The 27,856-nt window shown below is 39.9% G+C and overlaps 1 protein-coding gene across 1 annotated transcript in view; it reads right to left on the reverse strand.

The window, feature by feature from the left end:
• Positions 1 to 8,944: 8,944 nt before the first annotated feature.
• LOC137255797 (5-hydroxytryptamine receptor-like) overlaps positions 8,945 to 27,856 on the reverse strand; it is a 131,840-nt gene continuing 112,928 nt past the window's right edge. Inside the window, exon 4 of the mRNA XM_067793338.1 lies at positions 8,945 to 12,188. Coding sequence (XP_067649439.1) covers positions 10,633 to 11,850 — 1,218 coding nt within the window. The 5' untranslated portion in view covers positions 11,851 to 12,188 and the 3' untranslated portion in view covers positions 8,945 to 10,632. The remainder of the gene's footprint in view (positions 12,189 to 27,856) is intronic.

Here is a 27,856-nt window from a genome sequence, read left to right on the forward strand (position 1 = left end):
TTAATATTTCTAACCCCCGTGCATGTTGTGAGCACAGTGCGTAAATTACTTACATGGTACGTAGGGGGGGGGGGGTCCATCCAGCAGAAATATATCCGGATACTACCTTCTCCTGACAGGATTTTAGAAAATAACTTATTTGCCACAATAAAGTTTTCCATGAGTGCTAAATCAGTAGGACTCATGACGCTCGGGCATGTTAAAGTAAGGTGAACATGTTTTCACAATTAATCACTGTTAATAATCACAAGGTCTACATATTGATGCTTGACACTGAGAAAAAGCAATCAGTGACGCTAATGCGATGAAAAGACTGCTAAAACCATAACTGCTCACTGTTGTCACTTTGAGTACTTACATTCAATCCGCTGAATTCCACTTTTCACACTCCCCTTTGATGTCGGCAATGTAAACAAATAAACGAATGGCGACAGGATCACGTCCACGCGAGACTATCTAATTGTTAACAAAACAACTCACAACAGGGTGCACCTTCCTCTTTTGTTGTAGAACGAGGAAATCTACTGTCAAATGGTCACATTAGATTTATTTAAAAAAACACAATGACAAAACTGTCTATTTCCCGTGAGTGTTAGCGAGACGCCATCTTGTTTGGCGGGTAGGAACAAATTTGTTTTCCTAGCAATTATTTTTCAAAACTTTAAGCATAAGATGGCTGCGTCGTGTAAACTTTGCCATGGCCACCTCACTTTCCCCAAAAGCACTCGACGAAAGAATTCGCGACTTGGAGAAGAAAGCAGAGAACGGATGCGAGCAACTCGGAGTACCTCGGATGTGTCAGGTAAGACCGAGGGTATTTTATTGTAAATAACGTTTAAAGAAATATTGCGTTAATGACAGAAATCCGGATAGATTATAAAGTTTATCCCGCGAATGTATATTTTCGCTCGTATTATTTTTAAATGTTATCGTTAAATCTAAGTAAAATAGGCCTGAAAAATAAGTTTGTTTATATTCCATTCCAATAGATCGATATGGTATAGAATACACCAAGCTTGTATTTGTAAGTAACTATCTTAGTACTAACCACAAGTATTTATTTAAGTTTAAAGGGGCAGACTTTTGATTTTAGTGCTCCTGTTAATAGTTTGCAAATTTTAGCGTTGCAACTCGGTTAACACTTGTACAAAAGGTGTGTGGGGGGGGGGGGGGGGGATGAATTACGATCTGCATCAAAAAGATCCGCAATATGTAGTCGTTCACTCATGGGTTTACTGGGTATTGCAAGATGTATTTCACCAATTCAGATATATTTTAAAGAATGATAAAAATGATGGGCTTTTACAATGGCAACATTTCGGTGTAATTTATTAAATGTACTCCTGGATCATTAGTGAAATGAAATTGTTTACCCCCAAATTCGCTCAGAGGGGTCAGATGTGTTTCTGAACTATTTGAGGCAAACACTAAATTCATATAAGAAACTGTTAGCTCTGCGTAGGATACATTTAAAATTTCATGTAATTTTTCAATAATTTAATACATACGTGTTGAGCATAATCATATATATATACCTGTTATATTTAACGTATTTGATTTAATCTTTTAGGCTGTTGTGAGAAAAATCTGGACACGACTGTTCCTGGAGGATCACCCTTGTCTATCGAAGGTATGTGCTCATGTTACTAGGTAATTTCACTTTGAATATTTCATTAATTCACTTCCCTACGTACGTTTTCTCAAAATGAAAAATACATGAAAGTATCATTTGCAAATGGATTCGAATAGCCGGTAAACTAAATCAGTTTAACATTACACCTGTGTGAAATTGCCATCAAACTGACCCCTTGATTTTACAATGCTTAATTGCTGCAAGGTTATGTCATGTGATATAACTAAACTTCTTTTATCATGATCTTTATGTCAGTTGTTCACTTACCGGTTGCATAACTTTGGCAAACAGGATGTACATAGAATTTGCACGAAATAACACAAAGGATGGTTAGCCTTTTTGGAAGTTATTTTAAATAATTTAACTACAAAATGGTAAACTTTCAGAACAATATATGTATTCAAAGTTATAAATCTGCAGTTTACTTGGTTGTATAATTTTCACTGACGATCGTTAATTTTAATAGACATTGTGTTGAATGCATGATTGAATGAAGTGCAAGAAAAATGACATTTGTTTTTATTTCAGTAAAGCCGATGACGAGGACTCTATGAATATAGTAGTCAAAGAAACAAGTGACTATATCACGACCAAGGATGGTCAGTAGGATCTTGTGAAGGTAATTTTCACTCACCTGCCTGTCATTATAAATAGTTAATAATTTAAATAATAGTGTAAAGACAGATTTATGGATGTTAACTTCAGTAACCAAGCCAGCATGGCATATATAAATACCTTTGCCTAACAGATGAACTAAAATGTGTGAAACATGCTGTATAGTACTTTAAACATTTATTTTCAGAAGCGCTTTGTAGAGTGTGGCGGAACAGGCGTGATGATCTCAGTAGACAAGAAACCGAAAAGAAAGTGTCACACAGAACAGCAGCAAAAAAACAAAAAAAACCAAAAAGAATGAAATCCGTAAGTATATCTATTCGAATAATAACATGTAACAATTCTTCTCATTACAATGTGTGACAGATTCTAAGTTCCGGAAATATACATTTAAAATGTTTATGGATTATTGCTTTTTACATTCTTAAGATATGTAACACATGATTCAGATCATAATTTCATAAATCATAACATAAGAATCAAGTCAGTTAATGGTGATATATAAACATGTTATTACACTTCAGTGACTTCATGTCACTTCAGAGCAACAGATTGTGTGTCCATAAGAAAATAGGATATGTCATTAAATGTGATGAACTGCTTAACTTGTGTTGGGGTGATTAATGAAGTAAATAATTTTTCACGACACTTCCTTTTTAATAATTTGCAATCCATCTTGGCATTATGGTTTATCTGTTGATTGATTTTTGTTTAATTTTCAGAAAATTGCACTGCGCATGAAAAGCCTGAAAACTATTGACTGGCCAGATCGACGAAAGGAAAGGGTTTCAACTATACTTACCTTGGAAATGACTTCACCAGTTGTGAGTGATGAAGAAGATGCCAATTCATTGCTCTCTTACCCCTTTACCTGGGAATCTAAACTCAAGATGTCTGCACTGGACTCAGCTACAAAAAAAAACTCCACCACCAAAGCTAAGGCCAACATGAAGACCAGGATGCGGCATCCAACCACAATGACAGAGATATCCGCGCAAGGATGCCCAAGTGGGCTAGTAAATAGCTAATCGATCACATGAACGTAATTTTATCTGTGATCAATTAAATTTGAATTATTCTCAATGTAAAACTTTAATAGTTTTGATATTCTGATTGTATTTCAAATAATACAATTTTATTCAATCTTAATTTTTATCTATTTTCCAAGAGACCTTTATTTACTTTAAATACATTTTTTGTACTTTCAATGTAACCTAAGTTCTTTATTGCATTTTATTTCATTGTTGTATTGTATTGCATGGTGTGTGTTATTATATGTTTAGCATTGACTGACTGGGGTGTTTTTCTGTGTCAGCGTGAGGAGGTGCAGGAGGAGTCAAGGGATGCAACGGTTATAGCATGTTTTTAGAAATATTTTTGTCATAAGTGACAAATATTGATCTGTTATCTAGTGCTATATCTTTTTATTATTTATTAGATATATGTTTGATCCATATTTGTCTGAAAATAAAACAGTGAATCTTATTGTATCTTTTGTTTTTCTTTATGTATACGTGATGATTGTACACAAACTCCTTATATTGTCTTTGCCAACCAGGAGTAACAAGAATGTTATATGCAATGACACACATTGAATGACTCCTGTGAACCCGAGTAAATGAAATGCTGTGGAAAGTTTTCTGGCAACAGAAACTCTGCGGAAACCTGATGGAGTCTTGGTGACTGAAACCCTGCGGAAACCTGATGGATCTCTAACTTAACTGAAACTCAACGGAAACTTGTTGGAGCATGGGTAACGGATACCGTGCGGAAACCCTTAGAAAGTGGGTAATTGACAGTTTCCGTCATTGCGGAAACTCAGTGTAAAAGAACGGAAACTCACTGGATTCTTGGTGGAAACTTAAGTTTCAGTCCACTTTCCATCAGGTTTCCGCACTGCGGAAACCAGGTTATTTTTGCTGTGTGTATATGTTTTTTAACCGTAACAAAAAGACTGCCCTGTCTCTTTCCTTGGACCGTGAACATATGGTCATCTTCGAGTGGCATGAAAGACGTTGGAAAGTATTATATAGATAAACTGTACGGATAACAACTTCTTTGTTTCGAGATTGTGATGTTTCGATACACGGACGGTACACGAAACTGTATGAAAACGTCGTACTCACGAAATAAAGAACTTGGTATCCATAGAGGTTGTTCATACTGGACATACGGTCTTGTGGACAGTTTTCAACATCTACACACAATGTACACTGATATGTTCAAATGTTACATATGTAATATTTGCGAATACACTTTTTTCAGTAAAGTACATATTCTAGAGAGGTTGGTTGGGTCCCATCAGAGATTCGAACCTCTATGGAAATCGGGTATCTAATCACCAGTACACAAAGTCAGCAATTTAACCCGTCCAGCTATCAGGGCTTGCAGCTGCACCTTCTTGTCTTTCCTTTTAAGCCACGGTGGCTGAATAGGTATATCCTAATTCTAAAATATGTTAAATCTTCATCATTTATCACTCTATTTGTTTGGGTTGTACGATACTTTTGGCAAATAGATACAATAGCAATAGCCTAATTGAAGGGAATTTATGCCTTGGTGATAAAGACATAGTTGAGCATCGAGCATCGATCGCGCAGAGGTATCTTAATAGGTAACAAGGCATTCTGATAAATTACTAATGATTTGTATGGATATATTGCAAAGGAGAACAACAAACAGTAGAGACATGTGTTTTATTTATTACATGTGCCTGGGGCTGTGGGAGTCTACTGGTCTTGGAGGACCGTGCTCATTGTTCAGTGGTCCTGCGTTTTCTTTTAATTTATCATAATTTGGAAACACAAAACAAGCAACGTAACCAGCCAGCAAGTATATGACGTTGGTTTGTGATCGAATACGGGTTCACCAGCTGCGGTTTCGTGTCAGTCACACCATGTTCTTACCGCAGGTTTGCTTGTTAAAACCCACACTCGCACTGTTTATCGTAATTGTTAAGGCGGCGAAATGTAAATCTCTCTTCAAATTACAAACCATTAGATGCTTTTGAACTTGCGTTGATCCACAAGCATTCTATCTATGTTGTCACATTGTGTCTCTCGTAGGCTATCCGGGCAAATATTGTGTACATCTTTTAAAGAATTATGATCACGCCATTTATGGATGATATACAAAGTCACTTTGATACACTCTGAAATTAGATACCATGTATCATCATCATCATCATCATCATCATCATCATCATCATCATTTATTTTCTCATAGGATTGGAGATTAGATGTTGATTACATCATACGACTGTGAGAGTACATACAAAAAAGTTAAGAGGTATCAGTTTACTGGAAGTTTGATATTAGTAAGCTAGGATGAATGTTCATCTGGAGTGGCTTGGCTGTCAGTTGCTGGTCACACTTTCTATGGTGATGAGGTGCTGGTATGCAGACATTGCAGACATGAGGAAAACAGAGAGTTAGCGAATGTGGCGGAGCACCTCTGCATCAGTGCACGCTCTCTGTGGACGACCCATGAGCAACTGCAAGAATGTCTCGTCGTCACAGTTGTGGAGATGTGCATGTAGCTTCAGGAGCAGATGATCCAGCGTGTTGTTCCAGAATGTTAGGACCTTCAAGGAGCTTCCACTTGGATACAGACTGTAAATTATGCGACGACCTTCCATAAATGTTATGGGATCTATAATATGTAATATGTAGTTAATGGTCTTGTACCATATAGTTGAAAAGATAATAAAGACTGATTGACTGACTGAGATTTATATTATGTTCATACATCCGTGGTAAGAGTAACGATCCTTAGCAACTGGCTTATCGCCAGTGGATAGGATTACCAGAATCCGTGACACAGCTGATTGCATTTCGTGTGATTGAAGCTGAAAGACGTGGTTTTATCCTAATGAGATCAGCTCATGGACTGTCTGGATCGGACTTTTTTTTCAAACCGCATCCACGTCGTTATGCATTATGGGTAGAACAAGCATGGAACAAGCAATTTTCAGCTACGTGAGAGATCTTTTAACAGTACGGTCACACGGTTACACAAATATGAGACAAGAGCTTGTATGTGCAATCGTGGTTTCAGGATCCTTAGCGAATATGCACCACGTGAGCGTGTGCATGAGATGTCCCCAAATGATACCTGTTGAAAACGTGTGCCATTCTGGCACAAAATTACCTTCCCGTTTGAAATTTCACTAAAAGCGAATGTAAACCCAACACCAATCACATGCACTTGCAGTTCCAACTAAAGATATTTTCATACCGTAAATTTCCATTTTTACCAGAAATTTAAGTATTGAAACGTAGTTAGACGTCAAATATCCAAACGCGAAGCTTTCCAATACAAAGAAATGTCAAGTGGTGGTTAGCAATTCAATATATATCCGTCACGTTTCGAAATTGTTCGGTATGAAAATCACCACACCTCTGCCCATTCACTAAAGCCATGACGGCTGTCGCTGGTTGATCGCTTGGGATCCTTTCTAATCTACCCAGCGGTACAATAAACATGTACATCACATGCAATAATACATTTACAATGGGAAAATCATTAAAACGCCATAACCAAGCCAACACAAACACCATCATCAGCAGTTCAAAGACGTGTCAACGACACCCGCGAGGTTTCACAGAGGAACAGTTATTTGCGTTGTAGCAGCTCCAGGCCATATGGGTATAAGAAGAACAGCCTGCTTAGCATTCGACATGGCGCGATCGTCGTATCGAGAGACACAGGCACAGTTTACCGTTACTGCTTTGTCAATACAGTTGAAAGACAGGTCAACACATCGCCGTTGTCGGTGTTGGATGCTGTGTCATGGGAAGGAGTCCCAGATGGCCACGTTCCTATGTCCACTACCAACAATGGGGTTCCTGCTCAACGACTTGATCTGGTTATGTCTCTCTGGTGTACAGCCCTACCGCCGCACTTGCTGCTATTCACAAGAGGAATATTAAGGTTCAAGATTCTGGAACCGTGACAGTCAGATTCCTAAAATGTCAATCGTACTTACAGCCATTCCGTAACACTTCTTGCCAAAGGTGAAGTTTTGTATCTCAAGAGCTTGTGTCTTGCACCTCATGTGTCTTTTTCTTCTCACATTTACTGCTAAAAAGAATTTAAGAATAGTTGTTGGTGAACTCCAGAAACTTAAAATCGATGAGACTAGTCCTTCCTGGCGTGACCGTGTGTTATTTGCTATTTCACTAATTTGACCATTATTTTTCTTACTTGTGTGCCGCCACTATACGTTTTAAATCGTGTAAGGAAGAATGTAATGTAGTGAACATTTTATAATCTATAATCACAAAAGTTATTTTAACATTTATGTAGATTCTTCTTTCTATGCCAGCTTAGAAGGAACTGGCATCACTTTCCCGAACGGCCTGACTACCATAAGATCCGGTAGTCGCTTCCTATGACAATCATTGGTTAGTGAAAAACTGGGGCTCCTTTCACAAAGCAATCTTTACTGAGGTTAACCTTAACTCCCATTCTGTAACACTGCACTAGGTTACCTAGGTGTAAGATACGAGTCGCAACCTTACAATGTTAAAGAATAGGAGTTAGGGCTAATCTTAGTAAAGGTTGCTTTGAGAAAGGAGCCCCAGTTTTTCACCAACCAATGATTGTCGTAGGAAGCGACTACCTTATGGTATTTCTCGATGATTCAGTTTAAGCATACGTGTTCGATCAGATCGGGGCCCAGGATGTGATTCCCAGGATGGTCTAATTGAGACTGGTGTTTTGGAAACTGACGTCGTACAGCTGCAATATTAGTGAGACAAACACAAGGTAAAATTTTATACAGAATAGTGAAAGAGGAACGTATACTTTCATACAGAATGAAGGGGTGTGGCATTAATGTAACTAGGGCGGGGCATTAATGTGAACAGCCATGGCGAGGTATTAACATCAAATATAAACTGAGAATTGCTGCCTCCACACAAAACGATATGTCACAGAGTGAAATGAAAGTAAATTTCACACAGAGAAATATGGCGAGAACCATTAAACTACACCATCATACAGGAAACGTCTCTCGTGTGAAATTAAATTTAGCTACCACACAGAGCAGTACGATGTGTGGTATTAACGTAAACTGTCACACAGAACAGGACGGTGTGTGACATTAACGTACAATGTCACAAAGAAATGTACGGAGTGTGAAATTAACGTACTGGTCACACAGAACCGCAGGGTGTGTGACATTAATGTACACTTTCACACAGAACAGTATAGTGTATGACACTAACATAAACTGTCACACCGCGGTAAGGTGGGTGTATGACACTAACATAAACTGTCATACAGAGCAGTATGGTTTATGACGTTAACGTAAACAGTTAAGAGTGTCGACAATTACAATTATCGGGACCCATGAAGGTCCCAGGGTAGAATAGGCCTGCAGCAACCCATGCTTGCCATAAAATACCACTATGCTCGTCGTAAGAGCGACTAACGGGATCGGGTGGTAAGGCTCGCTGACTTGGTTGACACGTCATCGGTTCCCGATTGCGCAGATCGATGCTCATGTTGTTGTTCACTGGATTGTCCAGGCACGATTATTTACAGACCGCCGCCATGTGGCTGGAATACTGCTGAGTGCGGCGCAAAACTAAACACACTCACTTACAATTATCGGCTGATACGCATTTATCTCACGAGACAAAAAATACACACATGTATAATGGCTGAGTGTACTGATTACCAAACACATACTGTTGTTTTAATGTTTTAATGTGCTGATTTAAAACCGTACAGGACATATTATCACATGAGCGATGTTTGTCTTAACGTGAGTATATCGGCTGATAGCGACTGTATTAACAAGCATTGCAGGACAGAAAGGTATCACAGCAACGTGGCTGTGTTTCCATGGGGTCGGAGAGCCTTGTTTCCCAGGTTAACATCTCGATGAGGACGTGATTGTTGAAGGAACAAGAAGGACTGGCCTAGATGGAAGGATACATGAATAATGAACAATAAACACATTTGAAAAAAAATAATACAATTAATTCTGACATAGCAGACCTCGCAGGGCCACTGCACATGAATGAACCGTAAAACTGAACAGACGTTAATAATTTCCACATAGTTTCACATATTGATTCTCTCAATAACGATGTAATATTCCTTATTAATGATGCTCATACAACACAATTGGTCCAGGATGAAACATGCATTGCAGGTGTTACGACATTGTTTTAAATAGTTATTCAGGGCAGTCACCGTTGATCTCTTCTTTTTACACCGTTCCTACACACTATTAATATTTATTCACGAGGTTGCCTCAAGTACAAATAGTCTGAGTCAGTCACAAATATAATACTGTATTGTTTGGTACTATACAAAAAAATAAGCTAAACGGAATGAAACGGAACAAGTCATTCATTACCTACATTCACGATATAATTCGCCTTCCAACACAAAGGTGCATTTTTTCTTGGGGTGAAAGTAAAATAAACGAAACAAAGGAACGGACACAAACGTTTTAGTTGTTCCCCAAAACATTTTTTAAAACAGTTGGGAATGGATACCTTTGTGTCCTGTAGATTGAGTTGCAGCTAGCTTGAGGATGTCCAGAGTCGGGGGCCATCGACACGGGACAGCTCAAAGCCTTAGATTCTACCAACGGGCAAGCACATATTAAGCTACTCACGAGATGGAGCAACAATACATTTACAAAAATACCTTTAAACCAATCTGGAACTAAATGTCTATGTCATATCACTTGTGTTGTGTTCTAGACGGCAGCTCGTCAGCATGTTGGTTATATGGATGTATATAGACAAACATCAATGATACAAAGCGAATAATGATCATTCACTTCTATGGGAATGTCAACGTTATGATGACTTTATGTCATACTAAGAATCACCTTAACGCAATGTCCCAAGTTCCATCCAATCCTTCTCGTGAGGGTTAGAATTACCCTCAGTAAATGTCTCTGCTGTCGATTATGTACACGTCCTGGAGTCATTTACTCTACCAATCCTCCTCTGGATCACAAAGCGGTAGACTTACGAGTCCCATAATAGACACAAACAATGCTTGTCATGAAGTAGCGCATTGGGTGATGGCGTTTCAGAGTCTGCAGCAAGGAGCAGCGCTGACGTCGCTCTTGTTTCATCCCCGGGAAATCCTGTTAAAAGTACATTTAGATGCTTTTAATCTCTTGAGCTACACGCCAAGAGCCATAGTGTTAAAGGCCAGGTTGAGAACACTCAAAAGTCACAGCATACCTGCAGTTGCAACATTTCAAAAAGTCATAAAAATAGATACATAAATACTACCACTGTAACACAATACATTGTTGGCACTGCCGAAACTCATACAGTCACTGTCCATGGCGGTCCAATGGCCTTTCAGGCAACAAAACACAGTTGCTGGAATTCAGCTGAGGCCGATTACCTATCCCGGGAATATTTTCCAAACAAAATCTTCCGGAACGCATTTCTAAACTCGGGACTGAAAATTGTGTATATGACTGGATTAAGCAGGCTGTTAAGATACCCAAGCCAAAGAACGATGCTCATGACAACATGAGGGACTTTGTCTGCTTCTCGGAGGAAGGGGTTGACAAGAGCAACGATAAAAAATGGGAGCCAGCACATGATGAAAGCTCCAGTGATGATTGCGAGAGTTCTGGCTGCTTTCCGCTCACGCTTTAGTTCCAGTTTTTCCTTCCGAGACATTGCGATTTTAGATTTTTCTGCAGCGGTTTGCAACATGGCCGCATTGGCGTCATCTTGGGAGTGCTCATTGCCGTTGGGAACAGTTTCGTTCTCCGAGCTGTTCTTTTCCTTCTTTTTCATGCTGTTTTCTGGGGAGCACCCATTGCAGTTGGACACAACACTATATTCTGTTTTGGGCGATATGGTCGTCGTCGTTGCGTCCTCTTTAACCATTTTCTTCTTATCTTTTTTCTTATTAGGGAACTTGTTTTTCCTAATCCTTGCTCTCGCAACTTGGTATATTCGAATGTAGATTATTATCATGACAAGCATGGGAAGATAAAAGGCACAGACCGTTGAGAAAATAGTGTAGCCATGGTCTTGGCTAATAACGCACACGCCGGTTTTATCGGGATCGTTATTTGCGTCCTTCCAACCAAAAAGTGGCGGAATGGATATCGTCATTGCAACCGCCCATACAATAGCAATCATGATGCTGATCCGTTTAGCACTGCGGTTACGAATATACTCTATGCTGGTGACTGCCCAGTATCTATCCATTGCTATGGCAACGAGATGCAGAATGGAAGCAGTGCAGCAAAGGACGTCGAAAGATATGTGCATGTCACAGATTTCAGCTGGAAGGAACCAAACCTTACTAATTTCGGAAACAACAGAGATGGGCAAGACCAGAACCGCCACCATTAAGTCCGCTACTGCCAGTGATAATATCAAATAGTTGGCCACGTTGTGGAGATTCCGCTCTAGGATCACGGCAGCGATCACAAACACGTTCCCTATGATGGTAACCAAGATGAATAGACCCAGCACTGTAGTAGTTATCACTAAATGTTCAAAGCTGTGCATTTGAATGGAGAAAGGAGTGAATACGGTAACATTGTTCACGGCCTCCGTCGTAGGACCCGGAAGCCCTGTCTGATTGAATTCCATGGTAACAAGGCTTTCCGTTTTATGGAGATTCCTGCTACAACTATTGTGCAATACGCTGATCAGTCATAAAGGTAGATTCCCATTGTGGAACATGTAGATGTACACACTTCTAGAATGTTTCTACGCGAACGGTTACACAGTTCACATGTTGTAAAGCACTAGTGTTACGGAAGATGGTTCCCCACGCCGGGCGGCCCAGGTCCGTGGGTTCTAGGGAGGAAACCACTTGATGGTTACGTACGGCATTCACATTTGTGTCAGTCGGTCGTGCGTTGTTTCTGTGTTGCTATAGCCGGTATACGGATCCAGGCCTTGCCGTCATGAGTTGGGTTTCCTCTCTGAAACACGGAAGAAACATCTTGTTTAGTCCATACATTACACCAGACAGGCGGAACATGCTGTGGACACTTACAATGCAGGTGAAGATGCTGGTTCAAGATTATTGCACTTATACGCACGTGTTTGTTTATAGTGCCTGTGTGTGTTTAAGTGTGCCCGGTCGTTGTGTTTGTGTGTGGTGTGCACCTGCTTGAACTCGTTCATACATTTACCGGCTGAAAAGCTTTACCTAACTAGCTAGCCCACCTAGGCACAGTGTTTACTTTACGAGCCACACAGTCCTTGTTTATATCCTGACTGCCAGACATGGTAACGACTACAATTGTCTATTTGTCTACTATTCAAGGAGTACATCTGCGTCACATCAACACCTCTAGGACCTAGCATAGAATGGTTTAAACCGGTGTCGCTCCGATTACATTTAGGTGTGACAGAACCATACCCGAGTTCACGGGCTGTGGTAAACTGATATGATAATTCACATACTCACAATAATCACAAATTATCACAGCTGATATATTATGCGAGACGGCGTGACGTCAGGGAGAAGCATGGGTACATATGGGTACAATATGTGAATGCCATTTCTAGTAACCCCCGCCGCGACATTGCTGGAATATTGCTAAACGCGGCTAAAAACCATACTCACTAAATAGACAACATGTGTTTCCACCTATCGCTCATGCGAATAGACCATCTGTCGAGGGTGAGACGCAAAGGTGATAAGTGCTTCTAAATTACTTTTTCTCAACAAATATAGATCGGTAAACAGTATCTTGCAATGTACAAATGAATGAACCATTGATATACAACATGGGGCTGGGTGTGATTTTCGTAGCAGTAATTGGAATTACGCCAGTGTGTCATTTCAACGGAAAAAGGAGTAATTAAAACGATCGAAACGCAAATGAAAGGTGAAAGAAAACGTTGGTAGCTCGCTTACCATTATGTCTGCTGAGCCACCATGCATGATATTTACTGTTATTCACACGAAGTAAATTAACCTCCCCGAAAGACTGCCAGATGAAGGTGTTATAGCACCATCAAGTTTATTTTTAATCGGTCCATGAACGCTAGACTTTAATTAATGTATTCCGGGTTGTGTTCTCGATACACACATGAGTGCACTATGCAAATACTTATTGATATCATTGTTTACGGGAACGATTTGCCTGAGGACAAATGCATAGTATTTGTATGAACGTTATTGTCGTGGAAATTGACGCTGGTGTATTAAAACAGTATTTGTTTTACAGATCATCAAACAAAACGCCACTACTTAAGCCTCAGCTGGGCAAAACCCGCCCGTGGGTGCATTATCGCATCTCATCCACAACGCCTGACTAATGCAGAATACGTCGATTCATCATGCTGGGAAATCCAAAGAGGATTCATCACACTGATAAATGTTCAAACGCCAGGTAGTGGTAAAGGCAAAGTGTTCATTGTAAGTCATTGGACAGGATGATGAACATTGTTAAGTGAGATGATCTGTTTTCATACCTAATGAATAGCTGAATATGTGCAGTCCTTGAAGTAAAGTATCACACTGCTGGAGAAGATAACACTTGCTGTGATACATATTCCAAAAATGGATTATAATAAATATATGTTTGAGAAACATTTCTAAGTGTTATCATACATACAGCTGTGTAACCATCAGTACTTTTCGTTATTTGTCAGTCGAGCTCATAGATTCCCAACCTACTAGACAGATGTTGCTGCTCCAAAGGAATGTACTATTCATGCCGCAAGCACTTCATCTTTTAAATATTGATCATTTAGGCATAACTGTTGTAGTGAGATCTCCATTTTCAACATATACACATATATATACACACACACGCACACACACACACACACACACACACATACACTTACACACACACACACACAAATGATCAAAAGCATGGAAAAGATAGTTTCATAATAACGACTTCCTTCCACTGTTCTATTCTGCATGACGAGCATGTTTTTTTGAAACACGATCTACAAGAGACCATACCAAGTGTCATTCTTGTCTGTTGTTGTTATATACCTAACACAATATTCCACCAGACAAGGCGATGGAGCGTAAGAGAAGAATCTAAACCAAACAAACCTGTGATTGACATCATGAGCATCGATCCACAAGATTGAGATATCAACGAAATCAGTTAGTCCCAACATTCATTTATTCGTCTCTCCGAGAACGCGGGTCAATACGGGCCTATGCACCAGGTTGCACTAAGTGTAAACGGACAGTTAGACAATATGAGAAACAGAACTCGTCGGCCGAGCATCACTGACCTTGACAGTAGAACAGTGTTTCTACTTTCTCACAGTGACGTACGACGTCTCGTCGAACGCAACCTTTGACCACAACACTGGCTCCCAGCGACTCGGGGGATGTATAACCAACGAGCAAGTCAAAATGGCTGCTTACATAGACAATTGATGGAGCAAAATATAGCGGTAGGCACACAAATTTATAATCTGGAAGGATATTAGAATGATGTGCCCGAAAACAAATGAGATACTTGTAAATATTTATGTAAAGACCGAACGGTCAACAAAGTTGATGGATTAGCGTGGCTGTTTCCGCGGATGACGTTATATTGAATCGCGGAGAATGATGAAGCCGGGTTTAATTATCATCGGACGGTGCTGATTACACTGCGTGATAAATGACACCTTTATTCACACTAAAGTGTAGAGATACAGCGTAACGAATGTAATTACAGTGCATGTCATGTTGGCTGGTTTGTTGTTTAACAACTCAGTGAGTGAGTGAGTGATTCAGTGAGTGAGTGAGTGAGTTTAGTTTTACCCCGCACTAGCAATATTCCAGTATGGCTGCGGTTTGTAAATATTCACGTCTATACCAGACAATCCAGTGATCAACGGCATGAGCAGTAGATTACGCAGTTCAGATATGATGACATGTATCAACCAAATCAGCGAGCCTGACAACCCGATCCCGTTAGTCCCCTCTTACAACAAACATGGGTTACTGAAGATCATTTTTATCCCGGATTTATAAAGGTGTGTAAGACCTATTATCTTACCTCACTTATGAATGTCGCTTTCTGATTGGCTAAGCGCTATTCTACTATTTTCAATGTACCCCACTTACAGGCGATGTATTATTTTCAATGTACACCACTGGGTATGCCGAACTCTTCTGGTGCTTCACGGAAGTGCTTCTTTGCCTTGAATACCACTGAATCACGCACGAAGCACGGAAATAACCGATGTTTTGCGATTGAAAATCGATGGAAAAGGAGATAACTCTAAATCTGTTTACCTTGTGTCGTCTGCAAAATGGCGATTCGCCCATGTGGGGAATCGAACCTGGGTCTTCCACATGACGTTTTAACCACTATTCAACCCCACCGTCCAGAAAAGCCATGATGTCGAAATGAAGTAGTTACAGGAAACGGTCGAAGTGTCAGCGTATGTATGTGGGTGTATTAGGGTTATGCTAACATCAACACCAATGTTATTCACCTACATGGCCATTCAGTAACCATGCTCAGTGTATCTTTCCATCTAGAAAAAGATTTATAAAAAATGTCTAGTCTTCTTTGAAATTTTTGAAAATCTTCATCAATGCCTGCCTTCATATGACAGTATCCATTAAAGAGGAAAACCGCATAAATCTCAGAAAATTTAGTGTCAGTGTCAAATGCTATTTGCAAACATGTAGCAATTTTGCTTGCCCTTGGTTCAAATACTTATTGTTCCGTTTTAGACGCTGAATATTGGTGCCGTTTTGCCGCTGTACAGCTCAGGTCTGATTCTCATCCCAAGTAGAGATAACACAAGAAGGGCAAAAATTCATATAAACACAACAATCAATCATAAATTGAGTGTTTCCAAAATTTGACCTGATCGATAAGTGTCGGTATTCTTCATCGAAGTATGACAAATGGACAAGGGAGATGCTGAGGAGGCGCTTCCGAAAGGACCTTGGTAACTGAACACTGCGTAGAAAATCTATATCATTACTCTCAACACGCAACAAACAGATTTTTTCTACCAATTTGAAACCAAAAAACAGCGCATGTATCTTGCTTCCTGGCAAAAATGACCTTGCGAGCTGCCCAGTAGATAGTACTCCCTCACTTCACTCTACCACTCAACAGAACGCGCCACGAGTGTATTGCCAGGAAAACACTATAGCACCTAAGTGTTAAATCATTTTTTGCTGCCAGATACATTTTTTCAGCTTCTGCGTTTAACCTCCACCGGAAAGTGGAAGTGGGGCTGTCAAATGATGTTACTGTCATCGCCTAAGGCCGTACGCCAATGAATTGCATCGATAGTCTTTGAAAACAGCAGGAGAAATCTGGAGAGCATGTACTGTATCCTCTTAACCACATGAAGAGACCATGGCGAAAACCTTCCTGAGATAATGCAGGTCGGACGTCTGTTAAATGGAGTGTCGTCAATGCATTTCAAGCTCCCCTGCTGAAGGATTCAATACATTAGATGGTGCTGTCTCGGAGTGTGAAGAACCAAGGAGGTAGTCAAAGACACAACGCGTCACAGTCATGGGATCACACACAGCAGAGTCCATCTTAAATTTGCTTGATATAGAAATTGATCGAAGGAAATGGAGTTTCATGCCACGATGAAACAGAAACGTATTTAGATACTTTCCAAGTCATCAGAACGTCTGTTTTTTGTAAAATGGCAGAATACATTGAACTTTTAAACTAATTAGACAGATGTAGATTCTTAGCACACATTTCAAACACACAAATCAAGTCTAACGAGACATGTGAATGCAGCGCCTCCAGCTGATAGTGTTATCACGTACTTTAAATTTGGGTAGATCAACTGTACAACAACTGATAGATAAAGCGACCACTGATGACTGTGTTCCGCTTATGGAGGATAACAGGATTGTAGTTGCTGCCAGAGTATTGACGCTGTAGACAAGCATTACCGTCGATCAGACAGCAGATAAGGGATTCCAAAGACGCCTTAACTGACGATACTGTATCTGATTACAGGAATCCGCTCGCTCTATTATGACTTTATCTAGTCTGATTGTTTCTGGTAATGACAAGTGCAACTGGCGTTTGTTAGACAGCTATCAAATCCATTAAGCTTACCACATTATTCTGCAATTTTCATTTCGGTCGTTTTATCTATTTGACTCAATTAGATCGATACTGGAGAGTTATGAATCCCACAGGAGTTGATGGAAGTTTCAAGAACATATTTTCAGAGAAGTTGGGAAACTTTCATAAAACATTATTTCCTTGATTACCCAATGCCGACAGAAATGAAACCTGCATACGATTGCAACGTTACAGAAGTCCAACTATATACTATTGAAACATAACAGAAATATTTCAACATTTAACTCTGTCTTCTTAGAATAATGTTCATCACTGATAGGGTGATGATAAAATGATCCTTGTAAGGACCACCATGTCACCATGACCATTGTTCGATGTGGGTTTAATCAGTTCGACGATTTGGCAAACATTGTACTTATGCACCGCCATAACACAATGGCGGTTGAGAAAATCATTCCGTGCAAGCCCGGATTTTATACACTAATCAATGCAATCATACGATTCGAAATAACCACCTCATTGAAACCATTGATTCCTACCGGACTGTATGAAGCGCTATGCGCTTAGTACATGTTTTGGACCTACAAGTAGCTCTGAAAAGACCCAAATATACACTTCGCAAAGACGGTGGTTCTCATCCTTAACCTAATTTCAGAAGCAGACACTTTGCGCGCTCTTCAGAAGGGTGGAAATGGTCAAGAGAGGAACCGGCTAAGCCTTGTGTCGATTTCTGATAACTCTAAGAGTCCATTCAGCCCAAGGGAGGGGACTGGCTGTTTGGTTTGGAAGGAACAAGTATTTGCCTTCCCCTTTACAGTTGACAGAGACGGTGAGGTGGGGCACACAACGGCGCTTTGATAAACCCGTCAGCCGACAGACCCAGCACCAGTCTAACACATTCCACCTCCAAGGCTTTGGTCAATATGGTCATCTTTGGACGCCGTTGAGTGTGTCGCTAGCACTGGGCGACTTCTCCTACGGTGGCATTGATGAAACGCAAAGCCGCGTGAACTTCTGGTTCAGACGTTCGGTTCTTGAAACTTACCTCGGGGCGTACCTGTCTGCATGTTTGGTTTGATGCACTGGGTTCTCCGACGTCCACGACCGGCAACGTCCTCAACATACCGCTGTGGTGTCTGTTTCGAGAATGAATCAACTGTGCACCAGACATCGAATGCTTTTTACGCTTAATGTCGAAAAGAGTCCGTTTCGACAGTCAACCGAGACTGTTTTGTTTCTGACATTGACATATAATATTTATGTCGTATGCCAACCAGGCAAACTCTGAAGAGGGCGCTCGTATGTACAAGAGATCGTGCCCATGTATGATACATATAATTCTAGGTATATTTAGTACCGGGCAGAAGAAGGTAAACACCAATGTATGATTGTAATAGTGAAACATACAAGAAAGTGTTACCCTATGGTGATGTACTGAATACGAATGTCATGGTTTATGTAGAAACATCTCGCAACAGGCGACTGTTTTCATCCTGTTATATTTTGTAATGTTTTAATCTCAAATACAACTCCTGTCAAATACGAAAGAAAGTGAATACATTTGTTTCTCATAGAACTCTTTAACGGGTACGCAAGTCCGGGAATATTCGAGGTAAATTTAAAACTTACAAGGATTGAAAAGTAGGTTTTTGTGACTTATAATTTTGGTTAAATTTGAGTACAATCACCAGCGGCACCATCTAGGTAGCAAAAGTTCTCTGTGCCCCTTTTATAGTGATCTACCTTAAGTCGTTTGCGATCTATAGTCCGGCGATCTATATTATATTATATTGTCGTCTTTAAATTTATTACAAAGTTACAGTTCGTCAAACTATGTTTATATTCACTTGTCATACTCTAGTATTTACTATCCAGAATGTTTTCATCTTTATTGTATTAATTGTTCACACGTTGGTCCGAAATTGCAGATGTGACGTTAACTATTAACTAACTCAGCGAATGATGGTGCCACCTGCAATCACAGTTACTGGGTGTACTAGAATACTCGGGAAACTTTGTCACCCATGACAGAGTGACTGCCCAGGTCTCAATCTATGAATAGTTAATAACCATAGTGAATGAGGATTGCGTCGAGGTGAAAGCCTACATCTCGGGTTATGGGTTCAGTTTCGCAAGGTTCAGTCGGCTCCACACTTAACTTTATTGCCTCTATATATATAGCAATACTCCTTATTAGAACATCACCGACTCGGGCCATTGATCATTATAGGTATTTGACCTCTCCTTTCATAATAAATAAACTCGCAAATTACTCGTTAACATCATTGTTGATTCCGTGGCGCCTACATTTACCAGTTCATTTGTCAGCTTTCTATCGTTTTCAGAAACAAGATTATTATTTTACGAGGGTATTCGTCAGTGACTCAAGTTTAGTCCAGTTTTGAAAACATGCGATAGAAACATCACGACTCAAAGAATAGTCTCGGCCTACTGAACTCAGACCAATGCTTTTGGGGTGGCGATTTGTTCCAAAATCGTAATGCTACACGAACCATCAAAGGTGTCAGAATGTACAGTGACTACTCAAGCCCCCTTCATGGAAAACAACAACAACAACAACATAAACCAACATAAAATCTAGCAGTTATGTATGTTTTTTTCCTACTCGGTGGTAAAAACGAGGCCATTTTTCAACGAAGTGTTGGACTCGGCAAGTTAAGCTCTCGGTGTGTCATTGTAACGCGCTAAGTGTTGATCAGAAAGATATTCTTCCCCTGGTGTCATGGGAAGGTCGTAACATGATCAATGCTGTTGCCTGGAGTCACAGTCAGGTGTTGGCGACAACTTTAGCAAGCAAGAAGTCTGGACTCCAGGGACAACCCTTCAGACGTTGTGCCAGATTTGTAACACCTTCAGAGTCATCCTTACCAAGAATGTTGCCTGTTGGTGGTATATTGTCAGAACACGACAGACTATTCCTCTGAAAAAAAATGTCATGTTCCTTTCCGTTGCATCCACAGGATCATTTCAAGGACGTCACCACAATTCCTTATGTTGGCATTTTTTGTATGAAAAAATGAAAAAAGATTAACTTATATCTCAAGTTCTGGCATATGGTTGTCATGGTAACCAGAGTGAAATGTACATAAAATGCACTAAACAAATTACGAAATTATTTTTTTCTTTTAAAATACTGAACAGTGAAACATGTTCTGTGGCCCATCCTTTTTCCAAATAAGAGTGAGTTGTGTAACATTATATGATAACTGTTATATTTCGGCTTTGGAACCACATTACATACTGTGTAATCTAGGAAAGCATTCCTTTACGACGTGTGTTGTATGTTCTCAGGTCACAGTGTTTTGTAATGTGTTCATTGCTGTTTTATGGTGTTTGGTCGTAGTAACATGTTTTCGTGGCATTCCCGATTTCTTACAACTGACTAGCCTTTGCAGATGTTAAAATGATTGATAATATGCTTTCAGCTAAAATTTCATATTGATGTGAAAAGGGTTACCCCTTAATCGTAGTGTGTACAGCTATATCGGTGATCTGCTATCGTCCAATAATCTTAATCACCAACTCCCTCAAACTAGTTTACATGCACAGAAATATCGTATTTAGGTCTGGGCATAAAGAATAGGCGAAATAGAAACATGACACTTTACGATTTCTACAGTTATGGCTAGAAGTAATCCATTAACTTTAGACTTTGGTAAGCTTTTTGAAAGTCGATTAACTGCATCATTCCGCGACTGATGCTAAAATGTTCTTTGATCAAAGATGTCACGACGACAGTTAAGTTGCATTATGGCCATGTGAAGGGCAGTTGCAATCCATGTATAAAAAATGGTGACCGAATAAATTCCCTTTTCCCTATTTGTTCAGGTTAACGTTTGACTTGCCGTTGGATGCACTGACAGTATAGAAGGATGATCTTACACAGCAGCTTCTACCATAACTAACTACTTTATAGTGAGTCATACCCACACACCTGATAAGACAGAAGCCAGTACGGGAACCACAGCTTATGAAGCCAGAATATGAAGTTACAATACCAGCAAATACAGCTTTTATTCATGATAACACAAAGCTATCACACATTGGTTACGCTCTGTCTACCGCAGTGACCGGGTTATTGAAACAAATTCACATCAACTGATTGCTGCCAATTCATCAGATGGACAATGATCGCTTAATGAGTACACTGTAGATGAAGTACTTGAATTGTGTTCAAATGGCATGATATGCTGATGGATATAAATAAAGGAACGCATCGCAATGCGCATATGAACTAAAATCATTTTCAAGCGATGCTTTTTCCAAATAGAAAGGTTTCCTGTGGCATAAATGTGACTTTGTTAAGAATTAAGAGTTACGAAAGATTGTTCATGCCGTTGCCAACAAAGAGAGAATAGACGAACGAGCGATTGAATTCATGTTTTTGTTAAATCCCATGAGCACATGCTCGCGCTCACAAACCTAGGAACACAAAGGGAGATAGTGTGAGTCGAATCCAGGACTTCAAAGTATTGGCTAATCTGGAGGTAAAGCTTACGCGAATTGCGGTTAAACATATATTCATTTATTATAGCACTTTGTGAAAGGCTGAACATCCTCCTTGTCATGACCTTAGTATGGTGATCTACCTTGTTGGTGACATAAATCCCGGTGTTTATATTGTAATATCCACTATTGTGATGAATGTTTTAATGCTTACAAGCTAGTCTTAAATTTCATTCTGTGTCTGTGTACATCTAGTTGTTTTACTGTCCTTTGTTGACTGATTTTAGAAAACAAATTATTCATCATTGAAGTTTATATTATTATAGTCAGGATATGGTTGCAATATTGCCGATGTGACTCTAAATTTTACCCACTCCCTGACTCCTCCTTGTTAAAGATTACACACACCCTTCATCAAACAGTGGGAATCAGATTAAATACACATTCAAGAATAACTCGCTTATTCACTGCACAATGTCTAATCCCAAAAGTACCTACTGTAAAGTCAAACATCAACAGTCAAACATTAAAATTAATGTCATCATATAACAAGGTGTCTAAACGCCTCAGTCTGGCGATATCAAACTTCAAAGTATCATCCCAAAATTTCTGATTCCAAGACAGCTTCCTGCGCGAAAAATGTCCTCTGCAGTACCACTTGCATATCACACATCAAGGTGAGTACTGCATGAAAACAGGCGTCACCTTATAGTTTTGCGGTCACCGCTGGCGTGTGAGAAGGGAGATACAGGCGCATAAAAAATGAGATTATCGTGAGATTGGAAGTTTTGTACGTCAGAAAGTAACGTTGGGGAATACATATACGTGAGTGTGGCACTCTCAAGGACACAATAGCGAGTGTATTCAGCATGGTAGTCACGGAAGCATATAATCTTTCTATTGCAAGGTTACAAATAAAGACCCACCAGCGCTTGATTATCCAAAAAGTATATTTCTTCGTCATCAACATAAATTAGAATATATAATACCAACGGGGTGGTGCTGACAAAAAAAACCCCAAAACAAACCAAACACACACGCACACACAGGTTTGGGCTCTAAGGACGTTACTCTGGTCTAGAAATTGAGACGCCCTAAACGACCAAACGCCCAAAACGTCTCTCATGAACAGAAAACGCCGTTTATCTCCCAGTTATCCAGTCTACCGAATCTCCATTACCGGAGTCTGCAGCAGAACAGGGGGCAGCTGAGATAGGCAGTGTGGGTCCAGAACTATGTAACAAATCCATGTAAACGAACCATGTTTATTGGACTTAAGGAATTGAAACCGTGACGTTTATTGGATTGAAGAAATAGTGCAAAAGGGTTTTATGGCTATTGGTACAATATACCAATATACTTTACCATGGTCTTGTTCTCTAGTATTTGGTTGGCTTGGAACAAGGGATATCATTTCTTGTAATGAATACCATTACTGGAACACTGGAATGAATACCTCGTATGTATATTACTACGTTGTAATCTGTAGGTCGTATATTTGGGAATTACTCTTATCGAGGCTGTAAAGATAGGGTAAGTAACCTAGAACATCGGACCTGTCTGGTTCTGAATTATAGGTTATAAACACACATGCGGGATCTGTAAGTAACCTAGAACATCGGACCTGTCTGGTTCTGAATTAAAGGTTATAAACACGCATGCGGGATCTGTATTGCTGAGGTAATTGGCTGTCGAAATACAGCTGTGTCATCCAGCATCGAAAGACTACCCAATTGGAGAAGTATGATCGCCAGGGGTATGGTAAAGTCAAAGGAACGCTGACAATAACAACAATTGAAAATTATATCCCAAGTACACTGTGGCCAGGGTCCCCATTGTTCTCGTGCCCTTGGATTGGTACCTCCTGATGTCTTGGCGCAGATCAGGAGGGTGCCCGGGTCCTCAACCGGGAACAAAGCCCTTCTGACGCTCGGGGTAATGCAGAAGGCTGCAGTGTTTGGGAGTCTACATATTCTCCTGAACATTCTTGGTTGGTTCGACTAGGCAGCAGTTCCTGGGAGAAGTCCCATCCGCTGTCTGGGTTGAGGGGGCAAGGGGCATGGAGCTGAAGATGAGCCTTACCAGACTGACTGGGCCAGGATCACTCGAATCCTCTCTGCTACATTGTTTGGGGTCCAAATCTGTCAAAATAATAAGGGGATACTTTCTGCACACATTTTCTTTCCTTTTTGACATCAAGATCATTGGCAAGAATTACAAAAGGTGAGATACTTATGCAGACCTTGCCTTTGAAATGCCTGGCATACAACCCATGTACACTGTCGCCCACTGTTGTCGGTGGCCTTGGTTTGGTACCTCCTGATTCCCTGGCGCAGATGAGGAGAGAGCCTGGTTCTCAACCGGGAGAACAGTCTTTCAGCAGTTTTGGAGCCTTCTACATATTCTCCGAACATTTCTCAGTGGGTTCGAATAGAGATAACCATTCCTTGTCTTGGGTGTCGAGGTCCCAGAGCTGAAGATGAGCTTAACAAGCCTGATAGTTCACCTCTTTCTGTGCTGCAGTTTATTTTTAATACGTGAATCAAACTTTTCTAGCGCACCGAGCAAGGTTTGGATACAGCGTTGTAATCATAAGCACATAGTGATGTATAGCATCCACAATATGGAACCAGCTGTACCCGGGTCAGCAATAGTAGATAACAATTTTCTGCACGCAGTAAGGCTCTTTAAAACGTGGTGTTCTAAACACAATATACTTGCAAAATCTTCCACATATCAGAACATAAACAGCTCAACAGCTTTTAGTAGCAACATAAAACAATTTAAGTATCCTTTCAAATAAGAGCGAGTGCGAGCATTTTATTGAATTTCGTCTTTCTGAGTTTAAAGCAATACATCAGATCACCAACCCTCTCCAAATGCACTGTTCATCATCAGAGGCTGTCGTGTGGCCTGCGGGTCGAATATATCAAAGTCTTAGGACAAGCCGTGTCACCGTCAGATGAGCCTAGTAATGCCGTAAACGGGCAGTTGCAACGTGAACGGCAAACGGGGCATCGTGTACGACACTTTACAACGACTTGCTTAATGGAGCGATGACAATCTATACAAGTGTTGCTGTAAACCACCCATCATCTGTGAGTGAGTGAGTAATTGAAGGACCGAGCGCGATGCTGTTGAAAACAAGTTGATTTGTACAGCCATCTGACTTATAGAACGAAGAACGGGGGTCGATGGGCCACTTGAAAGGGGAAGCACTGGCAGCGAAATTAAAGAAGGGGAATTTAGTTAGCGGTTTAAGTTCAGGAAATGCGTAAATTAAATTTTGATTTGCTGCTTGCTGAAATTAAGCATGTACATCTTCTCCTTGGTCCGAGGTGTGATAAAGTGGCTTGTGTTGACGTTACGGGCTCTAAGGGGAGATAATTCACTTTGATCGCTCGCTTAGATACCCAGCCGTATGTAATTTAGTGCGTGTATTTTGTAACAACCTTTAAATCCCATCCCTGCGTTCTCTAATAGTTTGTTTGGATCTCGGTCGATTTCCTTCTGCCTGTTCAACCTTCTTGGGTGTTAGGTTTATCAAGAACTTAGACTTTCAAACTTTCAAGGGGATGGCGGAAATGTTCAATATTGTTAAATCATCCGCGGATCAGCTTTGCTGTCCAGCTGGGTATAACGTTTAGGCAGTTTTATCATCAAAGAAATCTCCCAATTTAAGAGTTTCAGATGTGTAATGGCTATGAAATGCATTAATTGATCGATATGAAAGAGAAAACGTTTGAATTTTTAAAGTTTATTTTCAATTTCCAATGAGTTTCGTCATTGATGGAATGAAGTTAGATAAAAGAGGAAAAAACAAGACATTGTACACTGGGTGACTAATGACTTGATATTCGAAAATAGAAATAGCCTATTAAGGCTTGCTAAGATGCGAATAATGAAATTCTGATTTTTACATATTGTAATTTATTATGAACGATGAATGTTGTCACCTAATGATGCCCAAGATAGCCCTTCAGACGAATTAACAATCTGGATGAAACTGTAAGGAGGCGTTAGTGTCGCTGTGAGCTATGCATCTCCATAATTCGCGAAAGCAATTAAATGTAAATTTAGAGCGTGTTCTAGACTATTTAATCCAGAGCACTATGTTACATTTCTCATCGCACGTCATTGAGGAACGTCATTACGCTTTGGTTTAGACCATTACGCTATGGGCTCAACGAAAAGAAAATATATGTTTGTTACCTTTCCTTGCATGGCAATATAAAGCATCTTCCTAGAAGACGGGTGGATGGATAAACAGGTAGATGGTTAGATACTATGCATAAATAGATGGAAAGGTGGTTAGGTGGATAGATCACTAGACAAATCTATACAAAGATAGATTGGTGAGTGGATGAGTGGATGGATGACATAGAACAAATTTTAGGGACAACAACTTCCTTATTTCGTGAGAGCCACGTTTGGATACAGATTAATATAACCGGTTTGCACGCTATACCCTTTATGTACTCACGGGCTTCCTGAGCCTACTGTGAACCAATTATGGCAATTTTCTTCGTCGATTATGTTGTTTCATTGTTACATTCATTATATATATAAACGGTTCATGAGCCTATTGGTTCACAGTAGGCTGTTGAAGTGTGTGAGTACATAAAGGGTAGAGCGTGCAAACCGTATATGTACAAAGATGTACAAATAAATGATGGTTGTTTGGATGGATGATGGATGGGTGGATAGCAATAAAAGGCGAAGAAAAACAGTTTCACTTAAAGTTCTGTTGCAAATGTCACCTTATATTTATTCAAATTCCTTCATCTCAAGTTTGATTACGTGAAGCAATTTTTTTAAGCTCCCGGTCACTGGATTGAGGACCTCCCCGTCGATTATTAACATGAAGAAAAGCAAACATACGTACGTATTGCTCGCCTCTAGACGAGCGAGAAATAAAACCAGATACTGCATCCACGAAGCTGACAAGTTGCCATCGCTCGTCTTGTCACACTTCATCAGCCTATTTATTATAATTATTATAATTCTAGTTTCCTTTTGTTTATTACCTGCTAATGGTTTTTTGTTGTTGTTGTTATTGTTTTCTTAAAGCCACACTCATATACTTCAGCAGTATGACGGATTCATTTTAATATACATATTGAATTTTAACAAGTTTTATTCCTTATAAAACCACCTGTCAAATCATCGAAACATTAGAAAATGTGTGCAATTTATATTATGTACTTTTGTACACCTTCCACTATCGTTTACGTTATAACTGCAATTTGAAGAAACGTTTAGAGACCGTTTACTTCAACACAGACAGACAGACAGACAGACAGTATTATTTTCAGTACTTCCATGCCAAAAAAAAATGCAAAATGCGCACTGGTATATCATGTTGCACATGCTGTACACATACTGGTCGAAAACAATGTCATATCACAAGCGATCTCCAAGACAGATACAGTGTTTATGTTGTTTCAAGAAACTGTTCCCAACAAACGCAGTAACGAAGTTCTGTGGTTACGAGTAAACAGGAGGGAAGGAATATTTGTCTAAAATCTACATCTCTCACATATTGATAGAAAAGGTAGGCACAATATTAACATTGGATTGTAGATGCTTGAATATTGGTACTGTGAATAAAATTAAATGCACATTCCAGTATCACATTTGTTTCTTCCTTTCTTCATACAATGGAAACGTACATGGCAAACCAATGGGTATATAAAATTGCATCAAAATCCAAAATTCTACCAAATATAATTATCCAGACTTCAGTTAAGGAGTACATGATAGAAGGCATTCGTGTCTCATATATTCATTTACCCACATACTACCATATTAATACAAGTGCTGGCACAATGTTAACATCATATTGAGAATGCAGTATGCACATAAACCCAGAGACATATTTTAAATAGTGATATAATTTGTGGAATAATCTTTCATTAAACGACAGTTTAGATCTGGGAACCTTTGCTCCTATCAGTGAGTTTGGTGTGACGCTTCCATCAACGCCATTGCCTTTTTCTGAAGCTGTCGCTGTCATGCACTACGTATACAACGGCGTTATAACGCCTGAACTTGTTAGCATAACGCCTAAATGAACTAAGATCTGCAATCTTAATCACAACAGATTAGTGCCCCATTTGTAAAATATA

Source organism: Haliotis asinina, chromosome 11 (assembly GCF_037392515.1).
Source record: "Haliotis asinina isolate JCU_RB_2024 chromosome 11, JCU_Hal_asi_v2, whole genome shotgun sequence".
NCBI lineage: Eukaryota > Metazoa > Mollusca > Gastropoda > Lepetellida > Haliotidae > Haliotis > Haliotis asinina.